The sequence below is a fragment of the Typopeltis vanoorti genome, chromosome 20 (genome assembly GCF_054136105.1).
Source record: "Typopeltis vanoorti isolate ZY-2024b chromosome 20, IOZ_Tvanoo_1.0, whole genome shotgun sequence".
NCBI classification, from domain to species: domain Eukaryota; kingdom Metazoa; phylum Arthropoda; class Arachnida; order Uropygi; family Thelyphonidae; genus Typopeltis; species Typopeltis vanoorti.
The window spans coordinates 19,689,374-19,712,020 of NC_143568.1; the positions used below are offsets into that span (position 1 = coordinate 19,689,374).

A 22,647-nucleotide genomic window follows, 5' to 3' on the forward strand; every position below is an offset into this window, starting at 1 on the left:
TGTTTTTTCTATGAATTGCATTTTCGACGAATTGTCGTTCGATTAATTGACTTTTCGATGAATTGTGCATTCGGTTAATTGCCTTTTCGATTAACTATCCGGATACCGTGGATTTTACGTGTATTAGGACATTCTTTAACGACTCAGTGTACTGAGCATGACATCTGTTCTGAATTGGACCTTCATTATGCATACTGGAGATTGAGGGAGCTTCTTAAAAACTCGGGTTTTTGTAATATAAGGCAAGCGCCTCCAACAAATCTATTTCTCGTTTATTGTTCCTTGCAAAAAATGTAAATAAAGAGAAATACACAAAAATGTTCTTTTCAATGATACGTTACGCTCTTAGGTTTAAAACGAGATTCGTTTACAAACTGAGCTTTTCCAACATTCCTTGAAAAGTGGATCATTGCATTCATTTAAAAACTGGCTGACTATTTTACGTCAATTACTTAAGGCGCGGACGTTTTCAGCATATTTATGAGACTGCGGAAGTTTAAGAGAAAATACCAGGCAAAGAATTTTATGGAAGTCGTTCTACTAAGACCGTGTCTGCTATTTAGGCCTTTACTGGTAATAAAGACAGCTAAAATGAAAGCACACAGCGCTGGATTTTTTTTTTTTTTTTTTTTTTTTGTAACTCATTCTTGTTGTACCGCAGTATACGATCAAATTAGCGCGTGCTTCGCAAAACGTTTTTAAAAAAAAATTAAATCAAACCATTTAAAAAATAAATTAACACATTTTCTCACGGTAATTTTCACTTGCATCGCTGCATTTAGCATTTATCGAATTACCAGTCAAAATAATTTTCTGCGTAATTTCAAATAGTAAGGACTGTTCGTGTAAAGTCAAAACAAATACGATTTAAATCTATTGCAATTCACTTTGTCTCAAAAAGCGATTATGTTCTATGTTTTGCATTGGCATACAACAATAGATACAACAACAATAACAGTATAGCTCTTTACTGTACCAACAAAAGGCCATTGTTGTCGAGTTAGATGACTTCCAATCAGGTGTTAATATAAACAACGTAGTACTTTTCAATCAAATAGTGTGATTACGTCACAAATAAACAAAAGTTTATGTCAGACCATTATCTTATCTTGTCTTATTGCTGGCAATGTGAACACCGAACATTATATTAACATTCTGTACAGTTCTAAGTTCTCCGCTGTTTCTATGGAAACCATCCAGTTGTGTATCAGCATGATAATGCATCAAGTAGTAGTGGAAGGAGAACAGGGGGATAACATGGATCTAAGAAGTAGAAAAGGTTAGACGTCAGCACGAAATGCTCGTCTTAATCTTATAGAATTCTTTGGACAAAGATGGGCTATGTACTGTATTTTATAAAAGAAACTACAGTCAACAAAACTGACCTGCACTGGTGACGTTAATCTCAACAATAGCCTACCATTACTTACACAAGAACAAACACAAAGTGCTACAATAGACATAAGTTTACTCATTCCTTCTCTCTCTCATTAACGAGATTCATGTGCAACGAGTATGAGCCTGAAATGACTAAACTCACGTTAACTTATGCGTAGTATTTACCTTAACATCACGTGTTTTATGAAGTTAAAGGTTACCTAAGATAGAACTAAAGACATCTTAGGTGACGTCTGGTGTGCTAAAGAGTGAGACGAATTAATAATGAAATAAACAGTGCTGCAGACCCAAGCTACTATTACAGAATTCCCAGTTGGAAGAAAAACGGGAACAAATATTTACTAGAAAAGTTGCAAAACATACTTCGATAAATTACAATCAGAACAACACTTGAGACATCCCGTGTGCTATTTGACATAAATAGGAACAATTATCTCTAAATGAGTATTTTAAATAATTCACTGCGACAAAATGCTTTGATAAATTAATGGAACAAGATGTCTTCGTGTCTTAGCAATAAAATCGTCCAGATAAAATGATTGTGATATTTTTGACTTCGATTACAACTAAAAAAGACAAATGTTACTTTTATTATTTATAAAATTGTTTAGAGATCCGTGTAATTTTTTTAAAATCTATATTGACAAATAAATTGATTCAGGATTTGTAAGATCTGATTTACTATTTGTTTGTATGAAAATTAATTACCATAATGCAACTTAACTTTCACTATTAAAGTTGGACTATTTTAAGGTCTACCATAAATTAAAAAAATAAACAGTGTTTCTCCTTTGTTTTTTCTTAATTCAGTAGGATATCGTTCAATGTGTTTACAGTTCAAGAAGAATTTTTAAACCGCTTTTACTGAGTGCTAAACTTGAGAATACCGACCTATTCAAAAATCATTAATTCTCCAGTTGTTGATATTAGAAGGGCAAACGCTTATTTTACGTGTAATTTCTTTGGACAACACAATCCTAGAAATTTTGTCAGTATACTGTCTACGCTCAAGTAGTAGTAGATTACATATTAGGACATTCAATGCAATTAATATTTCTCACAGATTTACGACCAACATTTCTTTACGTATCTATTATTCAACAAGTTCTTCCTTTGAAAAGCTCTTACATTCCAATCTTTTAAAACATCCTTAACTGCATGAATCCATCTTAGTCGTCGTGTAGAGCTTTTTCTCTGCCATTTTTGCTTCAGACACTTGCTAACCTTTCTTCTCTCATTCTGTTTACCACCCAAGATCAGCTCTGCTTATGCATTCGTTTTTAATATGATTCTGCCATTGATGCCATCTGGTGACTCCAATAATCTTTCTCGTAACGTTTATATCTTCGGCCTGTTGTCTTTGATCGTATTTTATTGCTAACCTAGCTCTCAGCTCCATAAGTTAAACTTAGTTTAAACACTGTCATGTACAGTGTTTAAACTAAGTTTAAACACTGTACATGACACTAAGTGCTACTTCGGTGTTTTGACTAATGTCTCTCTTTTTTCGTATAAATTTATTAGTTTCACTCCCATAAGAGTGGGTGGGCTAATGAGTTTTTCTATTTTTAGCAATTTTATATATTTTTTTAAAATTATTTTAACACAATCCGTAAACTCTGCTCTAGAAACCAAAACGTGGACATTTTTCAAGCATCCAATAAGCGAGGAGGTAATCTCAAAATTCAAAATTTGTTACCTTTACCAAAACAAGTTGGATAATTTGTACGAAAGCTCTTGAAATATTCATTTAAAAGGACAAAGTCATCTACATACATTAAACAACGAAGTGTAATAATTCCAGACACTTATTTGCAAACGACTAACGTGCCGAATACACTAATACATACAAGCAGGATAAATTATAAATGAATTAAGTATAGACATGGCACAGACGTGATTGTCAATTACTACTCGATCGATAGTTTTGTATTGTTAATAACACTTGCAATATTCTATGGACCTGATTGTTGGTTAAATGAACAGTAATATGAAGAGAAACATCAAATGCGCTGGCTCGGTAGCTTCACAGGGGGAAAAAAGTATTACTAAACTTAGATCTCCCACACTCGCGAATCATCGTCATTACTGTGGCAGAAAAACCATCAGCTAAGTCCGACTTTGCTTTTCAGAGTTGGCTGATGAGTTTTCTTTCAGAACAAACACAGTTTCGTCTGTGTATTATTCTTCCAATTTAAATGGGATAACTGCCAAGTAAGAATACCTAAAACTTATACATAACTTAGACCTGGATTTTATTCCAGAAATAACAACAACAACAAAAAAAAAAAAACACGTGCGTGTACATGTCTCTGCATACTCTCGAATTTCTTTTAACTTACTTTCAATGTTAAATTAAGTTAAAAGAAATTCGGTAAATTAGCATCATTGACGTTTTTTCTTCGATCTATCCAATCATAAAAAAGTAGCCTAGTCTAGTTTAACAACACAGGCAAGTTAATGTTTTATTCAAAGAATCGTGCTTTTTTTTTCTTTTTATTTACAGCTGATAGTTGTGTCTTCTCTGTCTGCGTAGAACACTCATCGACCAAGACTTAAAAGAGTCTTTTGGGTTGCTAAGTGACGTTTTGTAATATATGGATGTCACGGAAAACTCAAACTGCATTCCATTGAAACCATAGCTATCATTCTACCTTTTTTCTGTAGTTTTTAAAGGATTTAAAACTATAGAAAAAAACTTTAATAGTTTCTATTAAAGAAGTTATTTTCATATGAAGAGACAACTACTGATACGAAGTAGACATTAGGTGTGGCCCTGTTATTAAATTGAAACAATTATCTTGAAGTAAGCCCGTGTATAAGATGGAAGCCAGAACCTTCAGTTGAATAGATGTTTATACAGGGTGGTTCAAAATTCCACGTACAAACTTTGAGGGGAGGTAGAGAACATCAAAATCAACCCTATTCACATAGGAAAGCATGACCGAAAATGTCACTCGAAAGTGATAGGTGGCGCTGTTCGCCAGCGCTCCAGGTGAGCAATTGGGGCTTCCTCATTAAGCTTTCGACGTCGTACGAAGAACATGCGTCGTTTTACGAACGTTGAGATGGCAGACATGCACCTCGTTTACCATATTATGTATCCAAGTACTATTGAGCTGTTCAGTTAGGCCTAATAAAGTTTTTTTACACTATTTACTGCCTTGTGTTATTTCTGTATCTTTGTGTCCCTGTTAGCACCTTCCGGTGACGAGACGGGAGAAGACGAGACGAGAATATTATTGAAACAAAAACAGGGGGAGAAGTCCCACACAATGGGAATAAAAATAAATAAATTATCAAACCAACTCTGGAATACAAAATGGAGAATTAAAATATAACGCATGTAAGAAAGTGAATATAATTATATTATGCAGAGTAAACAATAAGAAACTGTTGGCTTCAGTGGTTTCAATTATCGCTGGGACAACAAGAATAGACAGAAGGTGTCAGTTTATTATATCTATTAATAATCTATGATTTGATGTTTGTATTACGTAGAGATTACCATTTGTCTTCCCTAACTATAACCACTTAACACATTCTGCTTATTTAGTTTTTATTCTGTCAATTACGAAGTCAAAAAATGACAAGATGCGGACGATTTTCATGGGACACAGTAAGCAACAAAAAAAAAAAAAAAAAAAAAAATCGGCTCTCCATTTAAAAGTTGAAAATTCACCCGCAAACGAGCAACATCCGGGTTCGCGTAGAAGTAATAAAAAAAAATTAGACGATGGAAAACATGTCAAAATGATCAACAGCATCCACACCAACTTAATTGTGTTATTCTACACACAAAAAAAAAAATAGATTCATATTAATCATGCAGAATATGGCACAGTATACAATTCACTGCATGCAATGCTTTGTACATTCAATAATCTCGTTCCCAGTGAAACGTAAGATCGCTACTGAACGTGACCTGTGAGCCCTAAGAGTTTTTGAGTTTTAATACTTTTCACAATGATAACAATTATATTAATAATTTTCACAATAGTGCTTGTAGTTGCAGTACATACGAAAGTATAAATCTGACGCTTGATGGAGAACCAGTTGGGCTTTTCCATTAAATGCAGACATATTCTATGTGAGGTAAATAATGTGAATCTTTTGCGCAACATATAATCGATATCAACGTATCTGCACATTGGATTTTTACATCAGTAGTAGTTGTTTAGTTTCAAACACGAATGACAAAGAAGACCTTTAGGATTGCATACGATACATGGAAGTATACGGCAAAAATAGATGACTTGCATGTCCATGTTTTACATTTGAACACCATTAGCCTTTTTTATACCATTCGATGATGTGCTGCTTATTGCACAAGAGCTTTGTATGAGCGAAACATAGTCGATGATGGATTTTGAAATCCCAATGAAAGGTCTTTGATATTAAGCGTCATCTAATGTTTTAGAACACAGCAAACCCTCTTAGCAGCGTCCCCTAGAGATGAATTTTATTATGATAATTTTATCGTTTATCAAACGAGCGGTTAGGAATACTTCAAGATACATTTAGAAAACCAGCCAATTCTTGTTATTTTATATTTATAGAATTTATTATATTAAATGTGTTTCGCATCATGAAAATGATGAAGGTGCCCTTAGAATTAAAAGGTACAATTTTAAGCATTTAGTCTTTGCTATTTTTCAAAAGAATTCTTACATTCTCAATATTTACTTTAAGAACTTATTTTGGGAAGACGAGGTCGAAATGAAGTCTCAACCTTTACCACGGTAAGACTCCGCTCAAAGTGAGAAAACGACGGAGCTTCAGACGATGTATCGATGACTGGTAGGTACGATGAAATTATAAAAGTTCTGGCTCTGCAGACGTCTGATTAATGAAATATTGGATTCTACTGTCAGAAGAAAGTAATCGGCGCGAGGAATTCCATAGTTTCAAAACAGATGCAGTTATTACCAGGGGCAGCTCGTGCATAGGCACTGCGGAAGTGCAGCACCCCCGATTTTTCCCGATATATAAATATATTTATTAATTTATTTATATTTGCTGGTAATATTTAATTTTGTCATCAACAATCCTACACAATTCTCTTATTTTGTATAAAAAATAATAAAAATCCATCTTGTAGCACTTAAGAGGGCGCGTAGGACGCTAACAGCACTTGTTTACCACAGTGTCGTATTGCTACGCGCGCAAGCATATGCACGTCATAGTGAGATGCGAGCTATTAGCGTAATGCGGCACTGTCCGTCGTGCAGTTCCACTGTTGTTTATGTGCAGTTTGCGCCGGTAGTAGAGTGTTCGTAGTGCTTATCGTGTTTGCTCCGTCTCTTTAAATATTTGGACATTACAATTAAAGGATTCAATTGTAATGTCCAAAAATTGTAAATCCATTCCTTTAATTACAATTAAAGGAATGGATTTTATTTTTAAGTAATATTGAATTATACCAAACTGTATAATGTTATCGATGATAAACAATATTTTTTCATGTTTATTTTTTTTTTTTTTAATTTTTACCATAATTTTGATATTTTACCCAAACACGTGTATTTCGAAAGTTGTAGCACCCCCACGATTTCAAGCCACGAACCGCCACTGGTTATTACTACTAGTTACATAGAAAACGAAAGAACAAACAAACAAAAAACACTGAAAATTGAAATTTAAAAAAAAAAATTTAACTAAAATTTTAAAAAATTCCAGACCATGGAAAAACTATAAAAATGATTTTTAAAAAATATTGTAATACTAATAATGTATTGCAAGTGCGTATCCTTTGGTGAAAAGAGTCACGTTAAAAAAAAAAAATTGAAAATCGCCGAAAAGCATCAGTTGGGATATTTTTTGTTAACCTTTCAACACTTGTTATTAAGTTCTTTTTATTTTATATATTTATTTGTTTTGGCATTTTGTAAGAGGGAGAAAAAGAATGCTGACATCAAAGTGATGCGGAAATTCAAAGCGGTGGATGAAAGAGAAAACGCAGGAAGGAAATTGCTCTAGAATATTAGGGGAGAACAACTCTCGAAAAACTTTGAGGAAAAATAACAAAAATGTAGTAAATTTCAGTGAAAAAGGTAGATTTGAAAGATACGCTTGAAGACCGAACAACATCAACAACAATCTCTTGAGAAAAATACGGAGAGGTAAGATGTGAAAATCTGATGCCGCACTACGAAGAGCTCCAATATCATCCCTATAAGACATCACGTAAGAAGGAACAATGTTACAACGAGGAGAATTGTTAACTGCATCAAAACGCGTTAAGCAGGTTAAACATTCGATATTTAGCAATTATTATAATTATTATTATTAGGTAAACTAATTTTGATGAGTTAGGTAGATTGCGATAAAATATATTTCAGTTTAGATTTAAAATTACGTTATTTTGCACGTAAACTTAAAATTAGAATTATATGAAATCGTATTGTTTAAAATCTCACTTAGCGCTAACAATGACTGACTCATTAGGTTTGACGTCATAATTAATTTACTCAGTGGAAAAGCTATTACGTCACAGCATTGTTTATAATTTTCATCTCAGGAATGTAATTTGCTATCAATGTTCATCATCAGTCTGTCTAACAGCCAATCGTAATGCTTCACAAATAAAAATAGAGATAGAATATCCAAATATCTCTTCTGTTTCCTCTGAGACTAAAAAAAGGCCTAAAATATCAGCAGGCTGGAAATGTACTTTTGAATGAGTTTTAGGATCATCTCTTACGTAAATGTGGACATTACACAGCGGTGGATACTTGTCTTCAGACCTCCCACCAGCTGGAAACTGAAGTGATCACTGAAAGTGCATGCTGATTACCTCACTGCCGAACATATGTAGTAGCAGTAGCGGTGTTTCCACAAGGGATGCGATATACGGCGCTACATCATCCTAAAAGAGGACAGTCGTGCTCGACACTGATAGCCACATGAATTGATATCACTGCAGTTTCCGGCTTGGGTGTTTTAGCGTGCATTAGTGTTAGCTAAAAGAGCGTTACCCACGAAAACAAGAGCCAGTAATGGGACTCAAAATAAAACGCAATTTTCTACTGGGGGGGGGGGGATTCGTTATACAGCGGCAATGACTACGGTGTATTCTCTATCCATCACACAGAACATTGTTATCAAGATGAAAAACATCTACCTAAATCTACCAAAAACCTAATACCTCTAGATCGATTAACTCACCTTCAGTTGAAACGTCCTTAGGAAGACGCTTCTCATTCTAGCCAGGATTCGAATCCAGGTTTATTACACATAGATATAACCATCGCATTGACTTTAGTTGCTTGAATATACATTTTAATTAAGCCAATTTTTCCACCGCTTTGTTTTACCCAGAAGTTGTATATTGTCTTTATTTCGTAACAATAGCTATTCACTAGTAATTGTTAACATCTATAAAACAATGCAGAATGCATCTAATATAGCTATGAATATAATAAGCATTGTTGCGTGTAAATCACAAGCGGATTGTTGCAGACATAATGGCAACGGTGCTGTGAGCTGAATGCACAAAATCCAACCTACTGGAAAAGAATAAGTGTGTTGATGTGTCGCCCTAAACTGTTACATGACTCATATATATGGGATTTAACTTCCCTTATTCTCTATTTGTAATACAATAAGCACTTATAGCAACTGCATTCTATCCATATTTTTATCTAATTTAAGCTAAAGCAAATTGAAATTACATTCACAATAAGGCAGCTATATAAAGAGCAACTAATGTCCTTTTTAACATTTCTAATCATTTAAAAGCATTCCCACAAGCTTAATTGTCGAGAAAATGTAATAGTATTATTTTAAGATAATTCTTCTGTCATATTTGAAATCTAATTTTAAAAAATACGTTTTTTTTAAATAATTGAAAATAAATGACAAGTCAAAATTAAACGTTGTCTACATTTAGAGTAAAGAATGATAAAAAAATTATGATAATTAGTTCTTCATGTATTATTATAGATCTAAACTGCATGTTCTTTTTAAAAAATAAATAAAACCTAATTAAATTACAAACTTAAACAACAACCAGTTCTGATTGTTGCTCTTGTCGAGACATGAAAACTATTTGCTCATTTTGTAAACACTTTTTTCCCTTGCGAAATATAAAAAATATTGTTCCAGATTTTTATAACAATCGCATCCACAAAAGATTGCAAATGCACGAAAATGGTCTGGAAAGTTCTCGGCTTAACAATGAAAAAATTAATTTATAATTAAAACATTATTTTTCTTTTTTCCACATAATCTCCCTTAAGACTAATACATTTATTCCAGCGATGCTCCAGCACTGTTATCCCGTCCTTGTAGTGGTACTCAGTAAGATCTGCAAAATACCCCTCTACAGCTGCAATCAGCTCTTGATTCGAAGAAAAACGCTGACCAGCGAGGAAGAGTTTTAGTTTTGAGAAGAGATAGAACTCATAGGAAGTCAAATCTGGGGAATCGGGTGGATGTTCCAACAATTCATAGTGCAGATCCCTTAATTTTCATTGCCAAAACACTTTTGTGGGCAGGTGCATTCTCCTGATGAAAGATGATTTTTGCATCTGCAAACCCGATCTTTTCTCACGAAGTTTTTCGTCTAGTCTGGTTAAAAGATCGGAATAATATTCCCCATTTATTGTTTTACCCTTTTCAAGATAATTAAAAAACAAAATGATTTTTAGCATCTCAAAACACCGATGCCATGACCTTTCCTGCTGATGGAAACAACTTTGTCTTCTTTGGCACTGAACAACCAGCTTCTGTCCACTGTTTTGACTGCTGTTTGGATTCTGGTGTGTAATGGTGAACCCAAGTCTCATCCATAGTAATACATCGACGCACAAAATCAGTTTTATTCTTGTTAAAATGCTCTAAGCACTGTTCAGAGATTTTCACGCGAGTTTGTATTTGATGTGAGGAAGCGCAGCATCCATCTTGCTGAAAGCTTTTTCATATGCAATCCAATCCTTCATGCAAAATATATCCTATACGTTCTTTTGAAATGCCTATAGTCTCAGCAATTTCATGCACTTTGACTCGCCGGTAATCCAATACCATATCGTGAACTGATCAATGATTTCTGGTGTTGTTAAACCTTTTGAACGTCCTCCATGTGGATCATCTTCAGGGCTGGTAGGCCACGTTTAAACTCGGCAGCCCATTTCTTAATTGTGAGAAACGAAGGAGAAGAGTGCCCATAAACTTTTATGAACTTCGAATGAATTTCTTTTGCCGTTAAAACTTCTTTTACAAAGAAAAATTTTATAACCCACGATACTCGATTTTATCCATTTCAAGGGATACAAACAACACTGTTCCTTCAGAGATCTGTATAAAACAAACTACTTGATAGAATGACTTGCAATTTCACATGGATGCTTACGACAGATGTACCAACTTATAAAAAAAAAATCTGGCCGATAGTGTTGCCATCTATGGTCAACACCGACAACTCTTCACACCACCATCGTACAGTCCATTTCGTATCGTAGGTGGCTAAGGTTTAAATTAAAAGTCACGTAAATTTTTATTCTTAAAATATTTTATAAATTTTAATAAAATGTGCAAACAAACCAACGAAACATAAATATTAACTATCAATATACGCATTTTTATGATGTAAATCTAAATATAAATTTTTGAAATATGAATTATTTCTTTCCAAGACCCTACTTTATGTCTGCTATGTTGATGGTAAATTTAAATTTTAAAAATAACTTTGAAGTGTTTATAAAAATCAATATTGCAGTTTACTTTCAAAAATCACCGACGTTCTAAGTTGGAATTTTACAGACTGCATAACAACTAAACTACGTTAAGTAAGCAAAGGATTCTAAAAAGATTTTGCGGTCTAGAAAAGTACTTCGTATCAACAACACGCACTCTGAAAGAGCTCGAGCCCACTTTGGAAACCTGTGTGTGTGATAATCCCTAAACTCTGAATTATAGGATGAACATGAGAGTTTTTCATGTACTGTGGTGATGATAGACTTCCACAGATATCCATCTCTCTCTCTCTCTCTCTCTCTCTCTCTCTCTCTCTCTCTCACACACACACACACACACACACACACACACACACATAGTCGGAATAAAATCTATTTAAAAACGAAATTTAAAAACTGACACTCTAATAGATTAGGCAGTGCCGTATTGTATAGCAAAAGTACAGAATTTACAGTCTGTTCAAAAAGAAACCGAACTTTTCGAAAATAGAAGAAACTAGTGGCGCCACCTGTTGTATATTTTTGTTGTCGACGGCAACCTTCATTAGTGTTGTGTCAATCAACTGTTTATGACATTTGTTTCATTAGAAGCCGAGTATTAGTGCCAACAATGACAGTGTGTTTTGACGAACGGTCGGTCGTCACGATATTCATGCCGTACACGACGAATTCTCGCTATCAATGGCTTCAAAACTTCGAGATAAAACTCACCGTTGACCGTTTGGCCAGACGGAACGAATTCTTTGTGGATAATGCCCTTGGAATCGTAGAAACAAATCAGCATTGTCTTTACTTTTGCTTCTCCAAGCGACCTTTTTTCGGATGCCCCTCTTCTGGTGGTTTCCACTCAGCACTCTGGTGCTTTCTTTCAGGCTCATACTCCAAACACCACGTTTCGTCACCAGTAACGATCGTTTCAAGGAAGTTTGAGTCCTTACGAGCGGTTTTAATGAGGTCCTTGCAGTGTTCAATTCGATACATTTTTTGGTCGTCGGTTAACTTGTGGAGAACAAATCGCGGATTCAATTTACGAAGGCCCACACGCCCGGTCAAAATGTTGTGAACAGGTGATTTTGGAATCCCAATTCATCTTCAATCAATCTCAAGGACGATTTCGGGTTTTCTTTGATGAAATCACGCATTTTTTTGATATTAAGTTTGCTCTGTCCAGTTTTTGGACGGCCCGGCTTTTCGTCGTCCTCAAGCATCTCACGACCACTTTGAAATCGCTTAAACCACTCGTAAACTTGAGTACGGGATAAGCATTCATCACCGTATGCTTTTTGAAGCATTTGATGCGTTTCGGTAAAACGTTTACCAAGTTTAACCCAAAAGTCAATCGCAGCTCTGTTTGAAACTCATTTTCAGACCGTTCGTCAAAACACACTGTCACTCTTAGTACTGTAACTCGGCTTGTAATGAAACAAATGTTATAAACAGTTGATTGCCGCTTTCGATAACAAAAAGATACAACAGGTGGCGCCACTAGTTTCTTCTATTTTGGAAAAGTTCGGTTTCTTTTTGGACAGAGGGTGTATATCGGAAAGAAGATTCATCATTCGATAAACTGTGAAACCGAAAATAACAAAAGACGAAGAGATTGAATCCTGGCAAGAAAAACAACCAGGAGGTAAGGAATTGCGAAGCGAGGTCTGTTAAAATAACACGCGCAAGAAAGATAAAAAGAAAAACAAGTACGTGTTTAAGATAAGATACAAGATAAAGGACAGAGACGGTAGACGCACAAAGAAGATAAAAACTGTGGAACTTTTCTTTTATCTTCCAAGAATTCCAAAAAGTACAAAAGAAGAAAGCTGAAAAGACAAATGCGTCAGATTGGATCAGCAAAGCCAATCTGCTTTTTTACTGCGAATTCGATTCATTTTTTATTGCGATTTCCTGACTTTAAAGAATCTTTGTTTATAAAATAAGGATGAAAATAAAAATATTACAACATATTTTAATAAAGACATTAAAAAAATTTAAATAAACTTTAAATATTTGAAACATTCAAAGTACACCAGAATAAATATTTAATAAATAAAATCAAATAATATTGCTATACATTATATTAACGCCAAATAATAATGTCAAATCAAAGTGTTGAAATAATATTCTTAAGTAGGAAAATAACACAGAAATATCAAGAAAGAACAGAAATAACAAGAGCTGGATGGAAGTAGAACAATCAGTAGCGGTGATTGAAAGAATAAATACGATGCAGAAGAATAGGGCACACGTTTAGGTTAGTTGGTATTATACGTGAAGAAGAAGCACGTTTGGAGAAACATCTTATTTTTTGTTATTAGAATATAAAAGGGATTCAAAATACAATGGATAAGACGTACTCCTGAGATCGCCATCAATCGAAGAAAAAAATGTAAACCACGAACTTATAAGAAAGATGGAATTAATTATCTTAGTTTAATTGTATTAATTAATTCATCTCGACAACTTCTATCTGACCTAAAAATCGCTTTCCAAGTTTTCTTAGCGTGTTTTCAAGTATGTGCTTCCATCACTCTTTCCCGAAATACTCAACAAGAAAATTAAATTCTTCTGTGATTCTCACATTCATTTTTATTTCCCTTTTTATAGATGGGTACTTTGGAGAGCGTCACTCCAATCACCCGGGATTCGACTTTGTGATCAGAGTAGCCTCTTTATGTGTCCACAGCTGAGTATGTCTGATCGCTTATGATCGGCTCTTTCCACATTCAAACTTTTTCTACCTGAATATCGAAATGTTCCCACGACTCTAAATGTTTTCTATCACTACTCATCTAACAATGTTTCAATGTAACGACTCCGGACTTTCTGAATATCCTTATGTACACATTTGTCATCTCTAATTCTCTTTTTGTAGTATTCCTTTCTCCGGTAAGCTTTCTCCAATTGCCTCCAGAGCATTTCTCCATCCCACATCCCTTTTATTTATTGCTTATTATTATTATTATTATCTGAGACCTCCGGGAAGTCAAGGACTCATCGAGGAAGGCTATAAATCATCCAAATATCTTTCCTTAAAAATTCATTTACACTAGATGCTCACACTAACCCTACTGGCAAACTATTCCATTCACTCACTGTCCTATGAAAGAACAACCTAGCCCTTACCCCCCTTTCTTGACTGTGAACAACCTTTACTTCTATGAATGCCCCCGTGTTCTCTCCCCGCCTTCCATATAACGAAAAATTTCATCAATTGAAATGCTATAACACCCATTCAAACATTTATAGACCCCCTATCATATCACCCCCTCTTTCTCCTGTTAACCAGAGTCTGTAATCCACATACTCGCAATCAGTCTTCATAATCTAAATCCCATAATCCGGATATAATCTTTGTAAGTCTTCTTTGCATCCTTTCCACAACTTCTTTATCCCCTTGGAATCCGGGAGACCAAATCTGCGCACAGTAATCCAGAGTGTGGTCTTATCAAAGCCTTATAAAGAGGCAAAATGACTTCCTTATCCATGTCAAAGTTCTCTTCAACGTTGCAATTATCCTCTGAGTTGTATTCGCAACTTTTGCTATGTGACCTTTGAACTTTAAATTCTTATCCATCAATACACCAAGATCCCTTGCGTCTTCATTTTCTTGTATATATATATATATATATATATATATATATATATATATATATATATATATATATATATATATATTAATAGGCTGGAAATTGAGTGGAGTAAATGTAAGCTATTGTTAGTGACAGCTATTGTTAATAATGAGGAAATAAACAAGAATGATTCTAAATGGTATTGTTAGGAGTCAACTGTTATTATTAATAATAAAATAAGTAAATAAACGAATCTTTAGCTTTGTTGATGATATTGTTAATTATTTTCATTAAACGTATGAAAAAATGTTCTAACCTAGCCATGTTTGGTTAAGTTTCCTACCAAACTTTTAACTGTTATAGATTACAAATTGTCTTAAAAATTCAACTACTTTTATTCGGGTTATTTCTTTTTTATCGCAGTAGAATAGATAAAAATCTGTATCCTACAATAAGTATCCATATTCTTTGTAGAATGTGTTTGTATTTCTGTGGTTTATTGATACACTTTCTTCCATTTATGTGATTGTTTTTCCTTACGCCTTTTGCCAAAGAAAGTTAGTGACCTTTTCAACAAACAGTGCTATCGCAAGTGTGCACCATTCATTCAACTACAGCACTTGTATCTATTCTATGATTGTGGATCGATCGATTAGACCATTATATGAAACCATAGACTGCTTTTATTACTGCAAGAGATCAAACAAGTGGTCGGTGTGATTTTTTTTCTTATTTTTACCTTTTCAACAATCGATAGACGAGGTTGTTGCATAAAGTAGTTTGTGGTTGGGGCGTATTCCTTACGTATGCAAGTCTCAAAGAGCGGTAAGTTAAAAGAAAATATAGTAAGAAATAAAAGAGAAGTTATGAGAAGAATTAGGATAAAAAGAAAGATTGCAAATACAAAATTAATCTAATATTTGTTAAATATCCCATGCTTTAATTTTTTTTAACAGTCTTGGGGGTAGGGGAAGGTTCAGGATGGCACATTCAACTTGTAATAGCGTGCGTGAAACCATATACTCTCTCTCTCTCTCTCTCTCTTTCTTTCTGTCTATTTTACCCCGATTGTTGCTTTTCTGCTACCATCACGCGAACTGCTGCGATAAATTATGAAGCGCTTTTACATTACGGAAATGAGGCATCGACCGCTTTCTCGATCCGCTAGAGGCGGTAGCAAGGACACCGGATACTTTATAGCTTAATAGCAAGGAAACTAAAACGGAATGCAACAAATAGAATCAAACTATAATCCGCTATTTAAATTTAAAACCCTTAAAAACAAAAGTGAAAAACAGAAAAGTTTATTTAATCAAATAAAATGAAAACTTATTACTAGTGTTTTTTTTTTTTTTTTTTTTTTTCGGTAGAATTCAAAGCTTTGTTGAATTAACTGAATTCTACCTATATCTAGCATATTTCATTATTTATATGTCGATAACAAAATATTCGGAGATTACAATATAGCAAAAAAGCAAATTAAATAAAATACAAACTGTTTATTTAATATTGCAATTATAAAAACAGTCTGTGGTTTTATAATAACAATGGTCTGTCGATCTTTTATAACTAACGTTTAAGTCCATTGTTATAGCTAAATTTAAAAACGACACCCAACAATACGAAATATTGCAATGAACAGAAGCTTTTGAGTACGGAAACCGCAATGTGCTAAAGCAAGTGTTTAAACACATAAATCGTCTATCCTTACTGTAAACACAGTCAGTATGGGATGAACAATTATCATTTCACAGAAAGTGGATTTATAGAGTAATAAAAGAATGAAACAGAGCTTTTATGGACCACAATAACTGTAAAAGGATGGGTTTTAATGACCATTCGAAACATATGGTGGTTGTTAAAATTACTCTGAGCATTATGAAAATTTTGCCATTTAATGCTTCAGTTATTCTAAAGTGTCTACAAATTTTGAACACTATATCAATTCTGTTATTTCCTCTAGACTTAATTACCGTCATCAATATATCAGTGGCAGTAATACGTGCATAAACATTGTCTTTAAAAAAATTTTTTTGTCAAATTTTCCATTCCTAATGCACTTTTGAGGCTTAACCATCTGTAACAAGGCTGGAGAATAAATGTACTTATAGATGAGTAAAGTTTGTGCGACCATCATCCGAAAACAATCAATCTCATTACATCTCCGTTGCCACAGCAACCGTTTCTATCACCAAGCATATGGTACGAAGATCCTTAACATCAGGAGCAGCCTCGCCAAATTGCCTATTATTATGCATTTCGCACGTATCGTGACGCAAGATTATCCCCAACTGTGTAAGTGAGGGATGCGAAAGAGAGATTGCATCCTGAGGATGCATTTTCACGTGGTTTCTCTATTGCAATTTTGAAGGCCACTTTCTATCTCAATAAAGAGGAATTGGGTCATCCTGAGCTTCATATTATCTTCATGCTACAGCATCTTCACTTTCGATGAGTAGTATGCTGAGATTACAGAGACTGTATGAAGTTTACCGACCAAATAAAAGTCAAATGTCATAGTAGTAGTGGTGGATCTATTGTATTTAATTCTTTATTGATTTCGAAGCAACAAGAAATCTCCTAGACACTCTTTAATCACTTCCCATGGGAGTCAAATTAAAACCACGTGGAACTAACCCACTAGTTGTAACGTATCGCTAGCTACAATGCACATTTGGGAATCAGTACGTGGACTGATCAATACTGTACAATTATTAACATGTTGCTGTATGGTAGATAAATGGAAGGCGCTTCGTTACAGTGCTGTTTTTGTTTTAAAAGCAAATGACGTGCTACAGAGCACAGTTCCAAAATGTACGTTGCGTACTTTAGTCGACAGAGCACAGCGATAAACGCATATTCTAGCGAAAAGTATTGTGCATGTGTAATAATAATAACCATGTCAGTTGCAAATCTGAACGTCACTAATCACGTGATAGCTATTAGGATTTCATTGATTCCAGGGCACGAGATATTTCCTGTGATGCTCTTAACAATGTATTTTTTAAATCAAACTGAAAATCGGCTGCATCTGAAAAACGTTAGAATTCTCGATTGTTTCAAAAATTTAATTGTATTCAGAAAAGGGTGAATTTATTTCCCGGTCAACAATAAATTATGAGGCTCATTTTAAAGTTAAAAACATTATTGACGGTTTATCAAAACTAAGTATACGAAACTTACCTCTAAACGTTCCCCTGACCAGTCGCTCTGCCCGACTCTTGAGACCTCGCGCCGACCGAATGCTTAGTTTCAGGGCCATGACCTCACCTTCTTTGACACGAAGGGTGGATGGAAGCTTGCAGGGGGGGGGGATTCAAATCAGTTAGACGACATTCAAAAATTGACTGTCGGCGAGGGGGTGACCACCTTCACTTTCTCTCAGACCGATGCGGCACTCGAGTACACCAGCAAACGTACGCTCCACAAAACACAAAGACCCCACACGGTTTTCCTATTAGAAGACATCGCTGTTTGCTTGAAGGCGTGAATGGGTGCCACTGAATTGCATAAAAATCGCCAGAGCGAGGTGCGGTGTCACTCCGGCATGGTTTCCTTCACGTCAGCTCTGACGACAAGCTGTTGCTCTGAGAGTAAGTGTTTGTACTGTAGGAAATTCCCCCCTTTGTGTCGACGTGCACATCCTGTCTCATTCACTTCTCCCTGTCGCTACTATTGGCTGAGCCGTTGCTATGACTACCGCAAGAACGAACTTTCATTGGTCCAGATGTAAAAGATACCTGTGAATGTTACTGGTCAATCGATAGAGTTCCCAGGGCATTTTCCCAGAGCCCCTTATCAGCCTAGAGGTGCACGGAAAGGTAAGAGATTAATAAAAAAAAGAAGAGAGAAGAAAGGAAGAACATGACATCGCGCTTCTAATTGTGTGTAAAGATAGAATTTCGTGAGTTTGACTTCTGTGATGCGATGGTATTCGACCATGAAGAAAATATGATTAGTCTGCGGGTATGGAAGCACAGACTGCAACAAACCAACTGAACGAAGAGCTGATTAGCTCTGCCTGATACCCAGCTTGTATAACATTCCAGGTGGTAGCAAATGTAATAATACACGAGCAGCTTTCAAGGAATCCAACAAACACGTATTGGATTCAAGTTTTAATGGTTTTAGAATTAATTCCATAACATTTATATTTTGATATTCCAATTGAAAGTATTAGTTTCGAACATTTTGTTTCCCAATTCAAAAATAGAATAATTTCTACAAGCTTCGTGAATGTTTTCCCTTCTAAAATCATTTTTAGGTACGCTAGCAGTCGTGGTAAACCTGTACATTGTAAAACGTACAAGTTATTTTTAAAATGATTTTGTCTTGTAGACTTTCTTAGTAAAAGAATAATCTAAAGAGGCAACAAAGAAAGACAGAGGATGAATAAAAGGACTCCTTTGTTTGTTGACCATGTTAATTAAGATTAACGACTTGAGAAGTAATCCCAGATGCAGAATGTTTTTACCTTGGATCATTTGCTAACTTATTTTGTTCAGTAAAAATTAATTATTATAGTGAACCTTGAATTAGTAATCATTTTCATCTGTTGTGGCTTTTATGTCTCAAAAAACTATATATTGTAAGCATATAAAACTAAAACGAAAAAAAATATTCGTGTGTTTTAAAAAGAAAGGCTTTAAAATGACGTCATCAAAGTGATGTAACTGAATAAGCCTGCTTTTTTTAATTAAAGTGATATTTGCGTCTGTAGATTTTCAGAGTAAAAATATATCTTTCGATTGTAAAGTTTAAAATCTTATAAAGAGCAAGTATAATGTTTTACCAGTGTGTAACTTGTGGATGATTTCCATATACGGATTTATTATTGGATTAGCACAGTGAGATCATCCAAGATCAGCTTTCAAAAGCTCCCATAAATGGTTGAAAATGGAGAGCAGAGCGCTGAAAAGGGTTGCATCTTCCTCCCGTCTTATGTCAGTGGATTCTATGTACTCAACTCTATTTGGTCTCTTTCGTCTAAAGGTGAGTTAGCCAGTCTCATACGGATATCGCCCTGAAACTCGGTTTTACGTCCCTCAGAATAGGCAAACTGGCCTAGGAACACATATGGATCTACAGTCATAAAATACATACTTAATCCTTCACTAGGAGGGCTCAACCGTCCTAAAGGGCGGTCGAGGAACGGGGGGAACCCAACACAAATAAATAAATAAATCGTCATCGAGTTAACGTGATTGACTTTTCTCCTTGAGACTGTCCCATACAGAAGATATGCGACTATCATATGAAAGACAGTTCCTTTTAATATTTTATGAAAATCATGCGGTTACCATCATCATAAGACACAAGGGCTACTCGCTTAATTGAATATCCGAGAAAAAAAAAATTTTTTTTACAAAATGAACTATTTTACCATCTTGTAATGACATTATTTTAACATTATGATGTTGTTATAACGTAAATGGCATACAACACATGCAGATGATAGACTAAATCTTTGTTCTTTCTCTGATATGTGGCTTCGGGGGGCTCACAAGCATGGATCAGTGTTTTTTGTCTTTGAAACATACCTTTATTATTAGATATTCACAAGAATACATTACACGTTCTATGAATTTAGTGACGATCTATAGATTCGGGCTACTTCTGTAGTGAATGTTATTGATACGAGCACAGACGAGATGCTAAATAAAACACAAAAATGTTTTTGACGTCACAATTATGAAATATTTTAATATTGAGAACGTTTGGTTGCAAGAATGATTAAACCAAGTCTCATTCTCATTGTTGAAGTAAGGTATCTAAATCCAGATATTGCTTACGTGCTAATAGTTCATTCAAATTTAATCTTGCGATATCGTTAATTATCTGAAGATCTGGAACTTTCTTGAATCAAAAATTTGAATAGTGATTGGACTTTTTTCCCTTTATTTTCATCCATAATTTCTCTTGTAAGATCTGACGAAGGAGCCTGCTTAAGACTTTTTTGCTGAATTGTTTTCCCTAATGTAAGATCACGCTGTTCGGATCAAAGTACACCTTTGTTGTATTGTTTAATTACAACGATCTTTATGGTTTTCATTTTACTTGTGTTCAGTCGATTTTTTGGTTCCATGAAAATTCATCGAAAAGGCAATTCATCGAAAGACCATTCATCGAAAAGGCAACTCATCGAATGAACAATTCGTCGAAAATGCAATTTGCGTTTTCGATTGCGTTTTCGATTGCGTTTTCGACGAATTGTCGTTCGACGAATTGTTCATTCGATGAATTGCCTTTTCGATGAATGGCCTTTCGATGAATTGCCTTTTCGATGAATGGTCTTTCGATGAATTGTCTTTTCGATGAACTCTCCGGTTACCGATTGTTTTCACTTGTGTTGATCATCCCAATGGCATCTGTGTGAAGACAATATTACCAATGATGTAATATTTTCGACGGAGGTTGTGAAACTGGCGATGTTTTGACATTCTCAAGTTCCCAGTGTCCTTAATACTTTTGGGAACAGAAAAGTCTTCTCTGTCTAACTGGTTTCGTATTTCCTGCACTTAATCCTGTTAACTGATGGGACGTGTTTTATTTTCTTTACTTTGAAGGCTTCTGATGTCGTTTTACCTGATATTCATCGAATAGAACTTGACTAAAATAGTTTGTTTTTCTTTATAAAAGATTACCTCATCATTTAAATTCTCGATCGTCTACAAAACTTAAGAAAAAAAATGTTTTGTGTATTCAAAAAAGCTACGAAATAAATTTTTGACTTCATTCAAACAGAAGAATTTCCTGAAAGAAGGTAATTTCTATGCATTATCTGCAGCTTCTGGATAATCCTTGGTTATGGCCATCCTTCTTCAAACAAAGAAAAAAGCATCTCGGAGATATTTTCCCATTTCTTTACGTTAAGTCAATAGTGAAAAGACATCAAAAGGGAGCACAAGAATCAGCTATTTCTAGTGAAACAAACTACTTCTCTGTGTAGACAGAATACTGATGTGCTGCTTCTCGTGCCTCTCTCTCTCTCACACACACCCTTACTCTGTATCTAACAAAACCATGATGGTGGTGCGACTTAGTAAACATCCTCTTTACCTTATCTCCGTGTAATCATTATTTATTTTGTTGTATAAACAGCTTGAATTAAATCAACAAAAGAAAACAAAATACAGAAAAAAGTAATTTCGATTACGTAAGCATAAATTATTGTATAGTCTTATAAATAAGGAACTAGTAAAGCCGTACATCTGGAAATGTATTTAAGGCCATATTATGATAACCCATATCGATTGTTGTTTCATAGCAACTGTCACTTAATAAAAAAATAATAATAAATAAAAAGATAAAATTTTATTTCAGGCTTGATGCAAAGTAATTGTGATATGACGTCACAATGAAATTTGCTTTTAGGTGAAAATGACATCCATATTGTTTCATCAAGTAGAGTATGCTTACGAAAACGTCCTATTTGATCAGTAGCATTGCTTTGCGTTCAGTTAGTTTAGGGAATGAGGGTATAAAATGATTACGTCATCAAATCATATGAAACGTTTTGTGTTACTATCAATAAACAGGGGGTTTATTATTTGCATTATTGTTATTATGCGACGCCTCTAAGAAGTTTGACTCATAGCAGCAAGTCGTCTGCACTATATCATATTTTTATCTGTTAAGTGCGTGTGTTCTCTGGCTGATTTACCTGTTTTATGTCAGAATCGTCTTGATCTCATGGATTAAGACGGTGTCTAACAACCTTTGAACACTAAGCCTAGTTACTAATCAGTTGCACGATATGTAACTAGCCGCGCTTGTTTTTTTTTTGTTTTTTTTCAAACGGATATTGAAAACTGCAAAATAATCATATGCTTGAGCTCAAGATTAGACTTGAGCTCTCCCACATGTGCTCAGTATTTGAGATGGTTAAAGGACACGCATTCGTCGATGCCTTTTTCTATTTCATTGGTAAGGAAACAGCCTAAAAGTTATGCAAATGATTGTTTAAAAATATCTTCAACTTTTCTGCAAGG

At 34.7% G+C, this 22,647-nt stretch overlaps 1 protein-coding gene across 1 annotated transcript in view; it reads right to left on the reverse strand.

Moving 5' to 3' along the window:
• The window catches only part of LOC150095267 (otoferlin-like), a 158,022-nt gene extending 140,062 nt beyond the window's left edge, over nucleotides 1–17,960 (reverse strand). The window contains exon 1 of the mRNA XM_090410633.1: nucleotides 17,840–17,960. Coding sequence (XP_090266759.1) covers nucleotides 17,840–17,918 — 79 coding nt within the window. The 5' untranslated portion in view covers nucleotides 17,919–17,960. The remainder of the gene's footprint in view (nucleotides 1–17,839) is intronic.
• Between the last annotated feature and the right edge of the window lie 4,687 nt (nucleotides 17,961–22,647).